This window comes from Bombus affinis, chromosome 2, assembly GCF_024516045.1.
Source record: "Bombus affinis isolate iyBomAffi1 chromosome 2, iyBomAffi1.2, whole genome shotgun sequence".
Lineage (NCBI taxonomy): Eukaryota > Metazoa > Arthropoda > Insecta > Hymenoptera > Apidae > Bombus > Bombus affinis.
Genome location: NC_066345.1, coordinates 15567157 through 15580006, shown reverse-complemented (window position 1 = coordinate 15580006; position 12850 = coordinate 15567157). Strand labels below are relative to the sequence as shown.

General features: G+C 32.9%; 4 protein-coding genes across 14 annotated transcripts in view; 2 read left to right on the top strand and 2 right to left on the bottom strand.

Moving 5' to 3' along the window:
• Nucleotides 1-9427, bottom strand: part of LOC126928883 (26S proteasome non-ATPase regulatory subunit 1-like) — a 37904-nt gene extending 28477 nt beyond the window's left edge. For 6 of the 11 annotated variants that reach the window (XR_007716980.1, XR_007716978.1, XR_007716975.1 and 3 more), the window contains exons 1-4: nt 9202-9427; nt 8885-9108; nt 8419-8589; nt 1-2766 (exon numbers count right to left, since the gene is read on the bottom strand). Coding sequence is in view for 1 of the 11 variants with exons in the window: in XM_050744743.1 (XP_050600700.1) it covers nt 8524-8589; nt 8885-9085 (267 nt within the window). In the remaining 10 variants the exon portion in view is untranslated. Of the gene's footprint in view, nt 2767-3510; nt 6359-8132; nt 8590-8884; nt 9109-9201 lie in introns of those variants that run through there. The other 5 variants (XR_007716977.1, XR_007716981.1, XR_007716983.1 and 2 more) reach the window with 5 other exon arrangements.
• Nucleotides 5559-8767, top strand: LOC126928878 (pancreatic lipase-related protein 2-like). Its single transcript, XM_050744736.1, has 7 exons — nt 5559-5682; nt 5759-5924; nt 6473-6621; nt 7031-7288; nt 7602-7790; nt 7913-8036; nt 8248-8767. Exons 1-7 carry the CDS (start codon nt 5661-5663, stop codon nt 8306-8308), a joined length of 969 nt encoding a protein of 322 aa, XP_050600693.1. The 5' UTR covers nt 5559-5660; the 3' UTR covers nt 8309-8767.
• A 106-nt stretch (nt 9428-9533) lies between the features above and the next one.
• Nucleotides 9534-11163, top strand: LOC126928882 (transcription initiation factor TFIID subunit 9-like). Its single transcript, XM_050744741.1, has 3 exons — nt 9534-9784; nt 9920-10369; nt 10590-11163. Exons 1-3 carry the CDS (start codon nt 9646-9648, stop codon nt 10730-10732), a joined length of 732 nt encoding a protein of 243 aa, XP_050600698.1. The 5' UTR covers nt 9534-9645; the 3' UTR covers nt 10733-11163.
• LOC126928880 (cilia- and flagella-associated protein 20-like) lies at nt 11145-12669 on the bottom strand. The gene is made up of 4 exons (XM_050744738.1): nt 12554-12669; nt 12173-12364; nt 11822-12054; nt 11145-11698 (listed from the first exon to the last, which is right to left on the bottom strand). The coding sequence occupies exons 1-4, from the start codon at nt 12635-12637 to the stop codon at nt 11254-11256; spliced, it is 954 nt and encodes a 317-aa protein (XP_050600695.1). The 5' UTR covers nt 12638-12669; the 3' UTR covers nt 11145-11253.
• Between the last annotated feature and the right edge of the window lie 181 nt (nt 12670-12850).

Below are 12850 nucleotides of genomic sequence, written 5' to 3'. Positions count from 1 at the left end.
TTTCTGGGTTTCCTACGTTTGCAATAATGCGATGCAATAATCGCGATTAACTAACCCCAGCAGTGCAACGTGATGTAATATACGAGTAACGGTGGCTCTTCACGCGACATATGATAAATGTATGCAAAGTTGTAGTCTTCTTTCAAGCGTTCACGTATAATTACTCTTAATTGATACAATTTCCTGCCTTTTTCTGTAACTGTCTGAAACGACAGCTTTATGATCGATTAGTGACGATTATCTCGCGAAACAACAGCGAGCGCGATGACGACAACGTTGGGCCGCACGTGGCTTTAATCGCTGATTTATGTCCATTCTCGAAATACGAAAAAATTCCAGTGTTACTTCGTGACATGTACGAATGATAGAATTTTTTAACTATTTTTCCGAAATTTTGGGTAGATAAGTATAATAAATTATCAGATAAACAGTTACTTTTTTTTTGATATTACGTGCAGTGTACAAAAAACGTAATTTTCGCTTTAGAAGCTAAGCGACTTCAGAGAAGATGCTATTTATATTATATTTAATCATTTCCCCATAACTTTGACAGTTCAAAATATAACTAATCCTGTGAAGATAAATTATGCGATAATGAAACGGGTAAAGAAACCAAAAAGATCATTTTCAATTTAAATATAACCTTTCGGCTGTAGCAATTTATCGATTCTGATAAACTGATATCGAATTGATTAAAGTAAAATCATACTTTTTTAAAAGCAGAAAATAATCGTGCAAGGCAGAGATTATACCTTGATGCAATATTTCTTTTCAGATTTGAATTTAATTAAATACAAACTTCATTCGCTAATCCACGTGTGATCACTCGAAAACAACGTGCGCGTTTCGCTCCATCTGAATTTTGATCAAGAATAGCATATTGTTTCAATAACAATATAAACAGCTTTATAAATAGTCAATGGAAATGAAAGAAATACACAATAGCAACAACCTACTGGTTCGCAATTGAAACAAAAACTCCAACACAGCTGTGACTTGATGAAACCGTCAAAGACTAACTAAAAATATCTTGTGTTGTCTCAAAGATTATTAAACAAAGAGCTTAATAATATAAATGACTTATATTGTAACATTATCCTATGTTACGTAACATAACAGGGTTTCGACAAAATTAGCCGACCATCTATTAGGTCGTCCGAAAAGTTTCTTTCGTTTTATAAGGAAATAATGGCTTTTCCGTTTTATATTATTTTATCGGATTACGTCCGATACATCCAATTTCTTCTATCAAAATAAAGATCACAACGTTCGACAGATTAGGTTTCATGTTTGTATAAAGATGCGTCGTTGTAAAAGACGTGTCTGTAAAAGAAAGACACTTTCCGGACGACCTAATACATAATTTTCACAAATACCAAGCAAGATGCTTATTCCTTCTTTATTCTACTTTATTGTTTCGTTTAATACTCTATGATGGACGTGTTCACATAATCGTCATTCTTGGGAAGTGATTGGTTTGATTGTTCAATAAACTATATATAAAAATCGCTAAACAATCGCTATAGGAAAAAGGGATATGCCACTATTGGAAATGTTCTTATTCGAGCGATCGTTTCCTTATTTATTGAAATACTGGAAATTCTACCTTCTTTCGCAATTATTACAAATCCTGTTGATAAAAGCATCTTAAGCTCGTACAAATAATTTAACCCTCTCTTCAAGTACCTGTTCTTGAACAATACTGGGCACACGCACGGTTAAACACTGTGTATAAATAGAGCCACGATGATACGATAAACATACGTCAGACGATACGTCAACATCGAAAGGTGATCACCTATGATAAGGTATTTATTAAAAACCTTCGCGAATCTTTTGATCTCGCAAGCACGACTTATTGTCTTAAAATCTGAAATAAAAAATAACCAGGAAATCAACGACAGTGGTCTTCTACGCAGAAACTTCCGATCCGATAAAACTAAAAGCCCTCGTCAACTCGAGAGCAATATTTAGATACGGTAGGATGCTGGTTATCGAGATGGTCAACAATATGAGACAAAAAGAAACACAAATAATACGAATCAAGCTGATACATTATACCGGGACGTCTAAAAATACGTGAGATTTTGACGCTTTTTCCTTGAATAAATACGAAATGAAAAATTCCAATTTTTTCTAACGTAGCCTTACTTTCTAACAAGATTAAATAAAATAAGGCTACATTATAAAATTTCTGATTTCAAGTGAGCAAGATATATTAGGTTGTCCGAAAGGTTTCTTTCGTTTCATAAGGTGATAATAGATGAACAACAATTTCTTTTTTATATTGTTTTATTGAATTAAGTATGATCCATTTCGTTATATTTCTGTTATTACGTTCGTGCATAATTCAATAAACTAATATAAAAGTAAAAACATCCTGCGTCTATTATTTCTAAGAATTTTGCAAAATGATGAAGTTACACGGTGTATACACAAGGAGGACTGGATCGTTAAAAATTTCAAAATACAAAATTCCTTTTCATTTGTAATTCTAATTCCAATAATCACTGTGAAAAACACAACGAATATATATTTGAGTAATCGTTAGAAGGTATATGTCAAGACGCAGGAATGCGAGTTATGCATAAAATATCAAACTTACGGAAAAGACAGCGACGATTAGCTGGTCACTTTGAGGAATTCGCATTTCGCAATGTCATATTGATTCCACTGACTTAAGTATTCTTTATTGGTACTCATCTGAACACTTAGAGGAATCCTATACCTGTGGCAGAATATAATCCTTTGTAATTCATAACGAGCCTGAAAACATTGAATCTTGATATCTCGTATTCCTCATTTTATAAAAATATTATTATATATTATTATTATTACATATATATAGTATATAAATTTTTATAGGAATACGAATGTAAATCATATTCTAACACGAGGCTTTTATTTTCCTATGTGTACTGATAGCATTGGACAAAAAGATAAATTTCAAAATATACAAAATAGTGTTTTCTTAAGAACAATATACGCACCAAATATCAACTTGAATCGGCACAAGTAAACAATTTGTATTTAGCATTCATTTCGATTATTAAATTAAATCTGAAATATAATTTGTAGGAAGAAAATATACGAAGTGTATAATTTTAATAAAATATAATAAGTTATATTAAAGTATAATAAGCGCATAATTGAAAAGGAAGCTTAGTAATAAATTTCAATGTCCTTAAAATTCTATTAAAATTATATTTCTTCTTCTTCTTCTTAGTTTATATTCATGTATAATAATTTTTACGAGATTAGATAAAAGTTAATGAGAATAAAATAAGGAAATCAATAGAAAAAAATTAATACTTCAAAGGAATCTACAAACACGTTCTTTCAACTAATCATTAATTCGCCTCTCCAAAGAAAGAAAAAAAGAATCCTTTCGTTCATCGTTCACATAGTTTTCTTTTCCCTCTTTCTTTTATCGTATTGTGAAAACATATAAAAACATAGAATCTGAAGAACATTCGTCTCAATTACGCTTATCGCTCTTAACGTACTTACCTAGAAAAACCCTATGGGCTTCTCAAGATACCGAGAATGATAATTCACATGATCTTATAGAACGTGAATATTTCGAAGAATCGTCATCCCGTCATGTAATAGCGACGAGATTTATACGTGCATAAACATTTCCATCGATATTATCTGAAAAATCCAGTGTAATTTTTTACTCCAACGATAACGAGGTAGCACGAGACGAAATTATGCCGGAGACAAGTGAAACAACGTTGACAAATCGATGGGGTTAATCCTGCACCTATCTTTTCGTCGCCAGTGTTTGCGAAGGAGAATCTGGCAAATAAATGAGCCAAAATTATGCACGAGTCTCTCTAGGAAAATATGGCATTGCTCGCAGCGAAAAATTACGATCAAAAATAACTGCAACTAACCGCTGAAAAAAAAAAACACTCCGAGATCCTTAGCAGAAAACGCATATATTTGGAATTCTAATTATTATCCGAATATCAGGTACCTAACACGTGCCATAAAGCACGAATAAAGGAAAATAAAGAAAAATACTTAACCATAATGGGAACAAGGCTGAAATGATTTAATATTAGGTCAGTTCTGATAGAAATCTCGCATCGTTATTATAAATCCTACATGACAAACATGGAAACAGACACATCTCTTTCTAAAGGAGCTAATAATGATTTCGTGAGTGTAAAAAACGATAAACGCCCGACGATCGTTTGAAGGTGTGCAATTTTTTATCTGTAAAGTTATTTAATCAACGAGTGGTCACATCCAATATTTCGAACCTAGCGTAATCAACGAATGACGCGTGAAATAATTTCGAATAATCCCTTGCTTCGTCTTTCGAAACTTAAGATACTCTTAAGCATAAAACTTGTTGGGAAAATAGTTACTTTATCACGAAATAAATTATTTCTAATGGCAGTTTCGATGATAGTACGATTCATATTGATAATGCTACAATAATTTCGATTCGATAACAATCTATGAAGAAATCGACGGGCAGTCTAAATTGTCTAATCTGATCGTTTAATCACAAGCCACGGGTAAGATAATATCGACTATCGTAATTTTCTGTAAAAACAACTACAGTGAAAAGAAATGGTAAATTACAGTTTTCCACGGTCCAGTTTTCCAATGTCCAAGGAGCGATTCTTGAAAATGTAAAAACACTTGTCCCGAAAAATTCGAGAAACAGATGAGTTCTATTATGATCCATAATGATGATTCATAGTAACGAAAGGTGCCGCAAGGCTGCATCATTTGATTATTTTAAAAATTACAAACACCTGTCTACTAGGCACGTAGTTAATACTTATCGATTGTTCAAGGAACTTTGAAGTATTAAGAGCTATTTATGTATAACCAGAATTTCCATTATAATCAATTATTTACATTGTATATTGTTCACGTTGTTTCACAAGTGACCCCAAAAGCTCGAAAACGAATATAAAGAAATGACACAAAGTGTAATACTTCATTGAGTAGTTTTCTTAACGAGCGTCTACCAGATGAATAGAAATAAGACTGAAGTAATTGAGAGCTCCAATTAAAAAAAAAAAAAAAAGAAAAAAAAGACTAACTTTAGAGACATCACCGGTATTGTTTCTTCGCATTACTTGAAATTACTGCGTGCTATTTAACTTCAAATTTAAATATTGAACAGTTTAGAAAGAAGCTTAACGCTCTAAATCGACAAATTTAAATTATCTACTTTCGAAGTAATGAAACGAATTTCCTAAATACTCGCGAAGTGAATGGAAAAATTGAAAGCAAATCTATTTTAAAGCATTGCTAAATCAAAGATTCAAACTAAATATTAGAATTCAGATTTTGAGGAATTACAAGAAATTCTAATACATATAATATGTCTAAAGTATAGGTAAAACAAATAGTTAAACGTTTTCGCACTTAACTTAACTTAAGTTCTTACTTAAGACCGTGCTTTCGTTAAGAATAGAAGATCCACGCTATTTTTCTAACTACTCGTAGTTGATTCGTGAATGTGACTCGCTATTAATCCATCAATCGAGTATCAGTCACTTATCAACTGTATAATACTCGAGTGGATTACCATTGTTTCCCTTAAACCTATAAAAAGAAGCGGCAAAACGCGAAAGCCAAGAAGTCGGACTGCTATATTGCGGTGTGCATAGTGAACCACAACGACAGCAATGACAACGGGAATAGCATTAAGTTCGTATCAGGATATTATTCGATCTAGACACAGAAAAATCGAGTAACTGATTAACGAGAAAAATATTCTTTTCAGTTTATCCTGCGTTGCTCACGGTGCTAACGGAAAACAATTACACGATCTTTTCGGATGAAACAGGAGTGCCGTATTTGATTAAAATCGATAACTCTCCACTAACTGAATTAGAACTTAACATTTTAGGTATCAATGTGGAATCGATCAGTTTCAACCTTTACACACGGTTAGAATTATTTTTTGGTAACCTTTTTATTTATTGAAAATATCTTCTGTACGTTTATGTATATTCTTGCATATTTAAATATTCCACGAGTGCATTTTTATGCACTGTCTCACTATAATTGGTATTTGAGAGATAAACTGAAAAAGTATTTAAAATTATTTGATTAATCAGAAAAGTAATTTGTACTAAACTAATTATAATAAAGCTAATCTGTTCGCTGTGAAAGATCACTATAATACTCGCCTGTCAGTCTACCCTTATGCACAAACTATAGAGAACTATAGAGAACCTCGTACGATATTGCAATCATTTTCAACTCATTACATTAAAAATTTCAAACATTAAAAAGAATCTTCAGTTTGAGCAAAATGTGTCTTATCGTTATTCATTAATTTTCTTTTCTATGTTAAAACATTACAGTTGCTCCTCGTCTGCTAAAATGAGAATAAGTTTGTAAAATGACAGATCTTTTTTGCAGAGGAGACAATTACAAGTATTTCATCCCGTGTTCGACGAATTAACATTGAAAAATTTAATTTTTATTCTAGAGATAACCCTACAATTGGTGATGTGCTAAATCTAAACGACATAGTCTCTGTACGAGAGAGTCATTGGAATCCGCACAGGGAAACCATCATAGTTACTCATGGTTGGAATTCCAATGGTCGATCTTCGTCATGTACACTCGTACGCGATGGTAAATAAGTTTCATCGATATAATAAATACACTGTGAGCTAAAATTCGTGATATAACTGAAATCAGGGAAGATTCTGTGACCCGAAGTAAGAATAAAAGAAAGAACAACGAAATTACGTTGGAAATTTCATTTTTTGATTTTCATCTTATTTCGAGACATAGAATCTTTCTGACTTTACCGAATTGAACTTAATCAGTATTTTACATTATAAGACAAATATATAATTACATTACGTACATTATAAGACGGATCAACGAAATAGATTTATAACAAAACATTTAGAAAATATGAGCAGTAAAAAGTATTCAATTCGTGGTGAATATCAACGGGTGTGCTACAACTTACGAACGGTAATGGTTATATTTTTGACATTTTAATATTATGACGAACAATATTTCTTGTTTTCAGCTTTCCTTAATGTCTGGGATAGCAACGTCATTATCGTCGATTGGGGTAACATAGCAAAAAACCTGCTTTATTCCGTCGTTGCAAAAAGCGTACCACGCGTTGCTCTCCGTGTAGCTGCTTTCGTGAATTTCCTACAAACTGGCGCTGGTTTACGAACGTCCAAACTGAAAATTGTTGGACACTCCCTCGGTGCTCATGTCGCAGGCTTAAGTGCACTAGAGATAGGAACTAGGTCGAGCCAAGTCGCGGAAGTTATCGGTGGGTAACGATATATTAGTAAAATGGTATTCTAAAGTTCTCCACGAAGTTCGAGGAGCGCAGTTTTTAATGTCACATCGGAAACAATAGAATAGATTGATTGAGATTGGCAAATGAAAGATAAACAGAAAGATTAGTGAAGTTTTCAAGTTTGAAGAGTAAATTTTTAAAACATCGAAGGTACATTTAGATTAACTTAAATCAGAAAAAAAGTAATTTTTAAATATTTATACATTTTAGTGCAAATTGATTTTATATCCGGCAATTATGATACAGTAAATTATACTAAATCCCTAAATATTTGCCATTATAGCACTCGACGCTGCCAAACCAATGTTTGAACACAAAGGGCCTGATGGAAGAGTTGATAAATCGGACGCGCGAAATGTTCAAGTTATTCACACATGCGCCGGATATTTGGGTCTGAATATCTCTGTTGGTACTTCTGATTTCTTTGCCAATGATGGAAGAAATCAACCAGGATGCGTCAATGACTTGATAGGTAAGGAACGTACTATAGAGTCTCGAGTTACTAACAGGTATCAGTTGAAAAGATATTAGTTGCGCACTTTGTGTGTGTATGTGTGTGTGTGCAATATTAAAAATAAATTTTATGAAACACAGGAGCTTGCGCACATTCACGCAGCTACGAATACTACAGTGAATCTGTTATGAAATCAAAAGGCTTCCTCGGTGTATCTCAGAATGGGACAACGGCATACATGGGTGGTCCTACCCTTGACCCGAAGTGAGTTTTATTTTACTACTGTCATTAATTTATGATTGCAGAGTGTTACGCATTTCTGAGAAATATGAAGATACGCAAATGCATAGAATGCAGATATTCAAAGTACAGTACTTATTGTAATATTTAGTAGGGAAACATTTTTGTTTGGGTTCTACTCTTTTTAATATTAATTTAATTATCTGATACTAATACATATCAATTTCTTTTACAGAGCTAAAGGAACCTATACATTCCAAACTAAAAATCAGTATCCATATGCACCTGGTGGATAAAGTTATTCTTCGTACGAATATATAACATATTTCTTCAAGTTGAGAAGTAAATACCAGATGATAATATTAATCATCGAAATATATGTAAATAAACTTTTATTTCAACTTACCGCAACCATATTCTCAATTGCTTGCATTGATCTGGATCCAAGAACGATCATGCCTATAGTGGAACCCTTAACCCATAATAATATCACTTTGATAAACTCTGAATTTCAATCGTCCATATGAGATTCTGTAGCAGCCAGACCCAGTCCTAAACAGCTCCAATGACAGGCCATCTATAAGAAAATCATTCCAGATTATAAATATACCATATCCTGCAGTTTCAAATTGATATAAAGAAACAATAATATTATTTTATTCAACACTATGTATATAATGTTAATTTTATGTCTTTAACTTTACCTTCTACATAATATTTGATACTTTAACTATTAATAAACTATGATCAATAAGTTCAAGTTTATTATTCTCTGCTTTATCTTTTAATTTGTCACTTCATTGCTCAACACGGATTTACTTTACTGCTCAATTGATTCTATGACTACACTATATTTTTGCAAATCATTATACCTCATTCTGTGTGTCCTTAAACTGGCCAAATAAGTAATCTGTAATTGCTGTCCCATGCTTTGCGCGAATGAGCCCTAGCACACACAAGCCACTACTTTGGGAACAACCAGCTCCTGCACCAGTATCCCACAGGACATAAGATTGCATTACAGATAAGAATTCTTGTTCGTGATGTCTATCAACTACCCCTAAGGATGCCATTGCTGTTAATTTTGACCATGTGTCTAAAATGTAAAATAAAATGAAATAGAAACTAAATATGATCTTTGAATATATAATTCGCATAAAATCAATTGAATACAGCGAGATATATTTACCTCAAAGATTGGTAGATGGTAATTCAAAAATGCATACATGCATTCGCCCAAAATAACAAATATCAACTCACGAACCCAACAAACAAATTTAAGTGTAATATGATGAATTCTGCTTTAATGGCTACCACACTAACTACATTAACTACCGCACTAAAACTACAAATTTTTTCATGTCTTTTCATGTAATTACTTCTTGATGTTCGAAAACAATATTTAACAGTGAAAATGATGACAGCAATGGATAATTATTATTAATTACGAAATTTGAAAATAATAAATTTCTGATCTTGTAAAGTTTGAATTTTATAAATGGTAGCACTGCATGATATTGGCGTGTATTTCATAATGTTTAGTCGAACTTTGACTTGGAAAGTTAATTCAAGATACATATAGTTGTGACTCGGAATTGTTGTAGAGAGTACTATTATAAGAGTATTTCTTAAAATGGCGGAAAAAGCGAAAAATATGAGCCACATAAAACATATTCCAAAAGATGCCCAAGTTATAATGTCAATTATGAAAGATATGGGAATTACAGATTACGATTCGAAGGTTATAAACCAATTGCTCGAATTTACGTATCGTAAGTAATTTATTATATTTACAATTTATTTAAAGTAATGTAGATGCAATGAAGTATATAATCATGCATGATTTTGCATTTATGATTTTACATTTGGAAGTAAGCTGTAAAGTTATTTTCGGTTTAATTCCGCAGGTTATGTTACTTGCATATTAGACGACAGTAGAATTTACGCAAATCACGCTAAAAAGAAGTTTATCGATTTGGATGACGTTAGATTAGCAGTTAAGATGCAATTGGAACGTACGTTTACAAATCCACCACCAAGAGAAGTGTTATTAGATGTTGCTCGGGCCAAAAACAATATACCATTGCCATTTGTCAAATCAAACAGTGGTTTAAGATTACCACCTGACAGATTTTGCTTGAATGCAACAAATTATAAACTTAAGAATTCAACGAAGAAAGTAGTTGGGAAACCATTGCATTCTTTGGTTGGAAATAACATCCAAAGTGGTCAGTCTAAGAACAAAGTAGAAAGTAGTAAATCTGGCCTCTCCATAGTTAAAAGGCCTGGAACACTTGCAACAGTTGCCAGAACTCAAAGCATTTCAATGCCAAAACCTGTCCTGAAATTTACAACAGGTAAATGATACAGGAAAGTAAAAGTAAAGAATATATAACAGGAACTAATTTGTTAATTATATCGTATCACAGATCCCTTCCGGACCTTGCATTCCCAAACATCTATTCCCTCTATCCATATTTCATTAATACGTAAGATACAAAATTGTGTATGTAATAATAATAATATTTGCTATTATATTTTTCATTTTTTATTTATATTAATTGTTTAAATTTATAGCCACAACTGGTGGAGCTACCGTAAAGGCACAAGTAGCCAAGCCAAAAATACAGATTTCTTCAGGACAAACAATGCCACCTATCAAAGTAGAGATTGAAGATTCTATGAAAAGAAAAAGAGAAGATGATTATGACGTATCATAGTAATAAGGGACGCTGGATAAATTATTTTATATTTTCTGTTTTTATCATTTGAATCAGTGTGTATACTATCAAAATGGTTTTATCATTTCACTTAACGCTTCAATTAAATTTTATCTTTTTGAAATTTGTATATTCCAATGAAACTGTATATTTTTTATTGGAGGATATTGTACAAATGTGTACATAGTGAATTCAACAAATTCATATTCTACTTGCATATTTATAATAATACTTCCCAATATTTATTATAAATCATCATATTTTGTATTTTATATTTCTCCTAAATATTTCCCAAACAGAAATTAGAAGAATAATGGAGATACTTTTTGTTCAGTATTGTAAAATATTTCTATGGAACAATATAAGATAATAAAGATAAAAGTGGTATAATTGTCTAAATAAATTAATAGAATTTTTCAAATTCCAACTTATTTAGAAGGTAATTTATTTGAATGTTATTTTAAGCCTCGCAAATATACACATTTTATTCGCCTTATTTACACAAAGTCGAGGGCTGTTCGCTATGGAACTCCGTATCCTTCATCTTCATCGCCTTCATCTTGTTCTACATCAGTTTCGTCTTCTGTGGCATATCCAGGAGTTGTTGGAGCAGGTACAGGTTCGTCACCTACGTCTTCGTCTCCGTAATCACCTACATCTGCAGGTTCTACTTCATCCTCGTCTTCTTCTTCCTCATCCTCTTCCACCATTTCATCTGGCCTTCGCACGTCTTCTACAGGAACAATCTCTTCTTCGGCCAATTCATCTTCCGTTGGCTCTTCTTCAGGCTCTTCTTCTGCTTCTTCTGCTACTTCGCCCGCTTCGAAAGGTGGTGGTTCTTCGGTTTCAATCTTTTCCGGTTTTTCTCTTTTTTCTTTCGCCACATCCTTTTCCCGCTTGCATTTCACTCGCTGAAGTGGCTTGAAGAGTTTAAAATCTTCGGGTAATTCATCTTCCGAATAAAGTCTGTTTGGTAAAACATATTTTATCATTCTATAAACTTGATGCAAGAAAAGTTTCTTTAAAAAAGATAGCTATTAATTTCATACGTTTCATACCAATATCGCAAAAAACAGATCAATTTCCTACCTGTCCGCAAAATAGATACGTCGAACCCTACAGTTTGCGTGGATCTGTATGCGTGTAGTTTCGACATAATTTGTCCCGTACGCTCTCCGCGTGAAGTCCGCGAGATTAAATTGAATTTGATTCCAACCACCGGATAGGCCGATCGGCATCGACGTGCAGAATGGTCGAACTCGCGTGGTGCTTTGAAAATTGCTCATGCGAAACCTTCTGTGCATATCCTTGTCGTCGAGTATCTGTCGAATCAAAAACGAAATATACTTCTTTTCTACATTCGTTGTAGTTTTACGAAATGCTATCACTGCTATTGAAAAAAATATAATCAGTAAAGAGCTTTCCTCGTGAGACATTTACTGTTATTTCGAACGTGAAATACTTCTTCATGTTTTTGATAATCATTATGAGAAACGGAAGTTTAATGCCAAGGACTTTCTTGGGACCGCATGGGCAGAAGATGTACGTTGTTGTGACGTTGGTTCCGGCTATTTCCAGAGCTAGAGATTTCACTTCGTCGTCTGTTACTCTTCGAATGTATCCATTTTTCACCTGTTCGAGACGATTGATACTCGGAGCAAACAGATTAAATGCATTGGAGTTTATTTTACTAACTTGAACAGATACAATATTTGGAGAAATTTAATGGCGATAAATCTGACATTGGAACTATTTTTATTAATTTCATAAAATTATCTAGAGTTATCTCTCCTTGTGTTTTCTTTATATTGATGAACTTACGTGCATATCCCATAACTCTAGCGGACGTGATCCGCAGCTGTACAAAACAGACATGAGTCCATGCTGATACTTGTTACGAAACATCCTACGTTTCTGCTCTCATCGAATTAATACAAATAATCAAAAGGAAAATGTATTATAATATTTTCATGTTATCATTATCCCGAGAAAACGTCGCGTTTAACCATTCAATACACGTAAAATAAGAGAATTTCTTTGTTTCCCTCCTAGTCGAATCGAATTTGTTTTCTCTTCTGATTTCGCGTGAAAGCTTCGGGAGTCTGTTTACCTTTTTGT

What these genes read in the sequence shown, in the direction of transcription:
- LOC126928878 (XM_050744736.1), top strand. Translation starts at nt 5,661, where the DNA reads ATGACAACGGGAATAGCATTAA. An exon ending in GACAACGGGAATAGCATTAA is followed by an intron (nt 5,683 to 5,758) that starts GTTCGTATCAGG and finishes TATTCTTTTCAG; the next exon opens with TTTATCCTGCGTTGCTCACG. An exon ending in ATGTACACTCGTACGCGATG is followed by an intron (nt 6,622 to 7,030) that starts GTAAATAAGTTT and finishes TCTTGTTTTCAG; the next exon opens with CTTTCCTTAATGTCTGGGAT.
- LOC126928882 (XM_050744741.1), top strand. Translation starts at nt 9,646, where the DNA reads ATGGCGGAAAAAGCGAAAAATATGAGCCACATAAAACATATTCCAAAA. An exon ending in ATTGCTCGAATTTACGTATC is followed by an intron (nt 9,785 to 9,919) that starts GTAAGTAATTTA and finishes TTAATTCCGCAG; the next exon opens with GTTATGTTACTTGCATATTA. An exon ending in TGTCCTGAAATTTACAACAG is followed by an intron (nt 10,370 to 10,589) that starts GTAAATGATACA and finishes TTAAATTTATAG; the next exon opens with CCACAACTGGTGGAGCTACC.
- LOC126928880 (XM_050744738.1), bottom strand. Translation starts at nt 12,637, where the DNA reads ATGTTTCGTAACAAGTATCAGCATGGACTCATGTCTGTTTTGTACAGC. An exon ending in TAGAGTTATGGGATATGCAC is followed by an intron (nt 12,365 to 12,553) that starts GTAAGTTCATCA and finishes CGTCTCGAACAG; the next exon opens with GTGAAAAATGGATACATTCG. An exon ending in ATTTCACGTTCGAAATAACA is followed by an intron (nt 12,055 to 12,172) that starts GTAAATGTCTCA and finishes TTGATTCGACAG; the next exon opens with ATACTCGACGACAAGGATAT.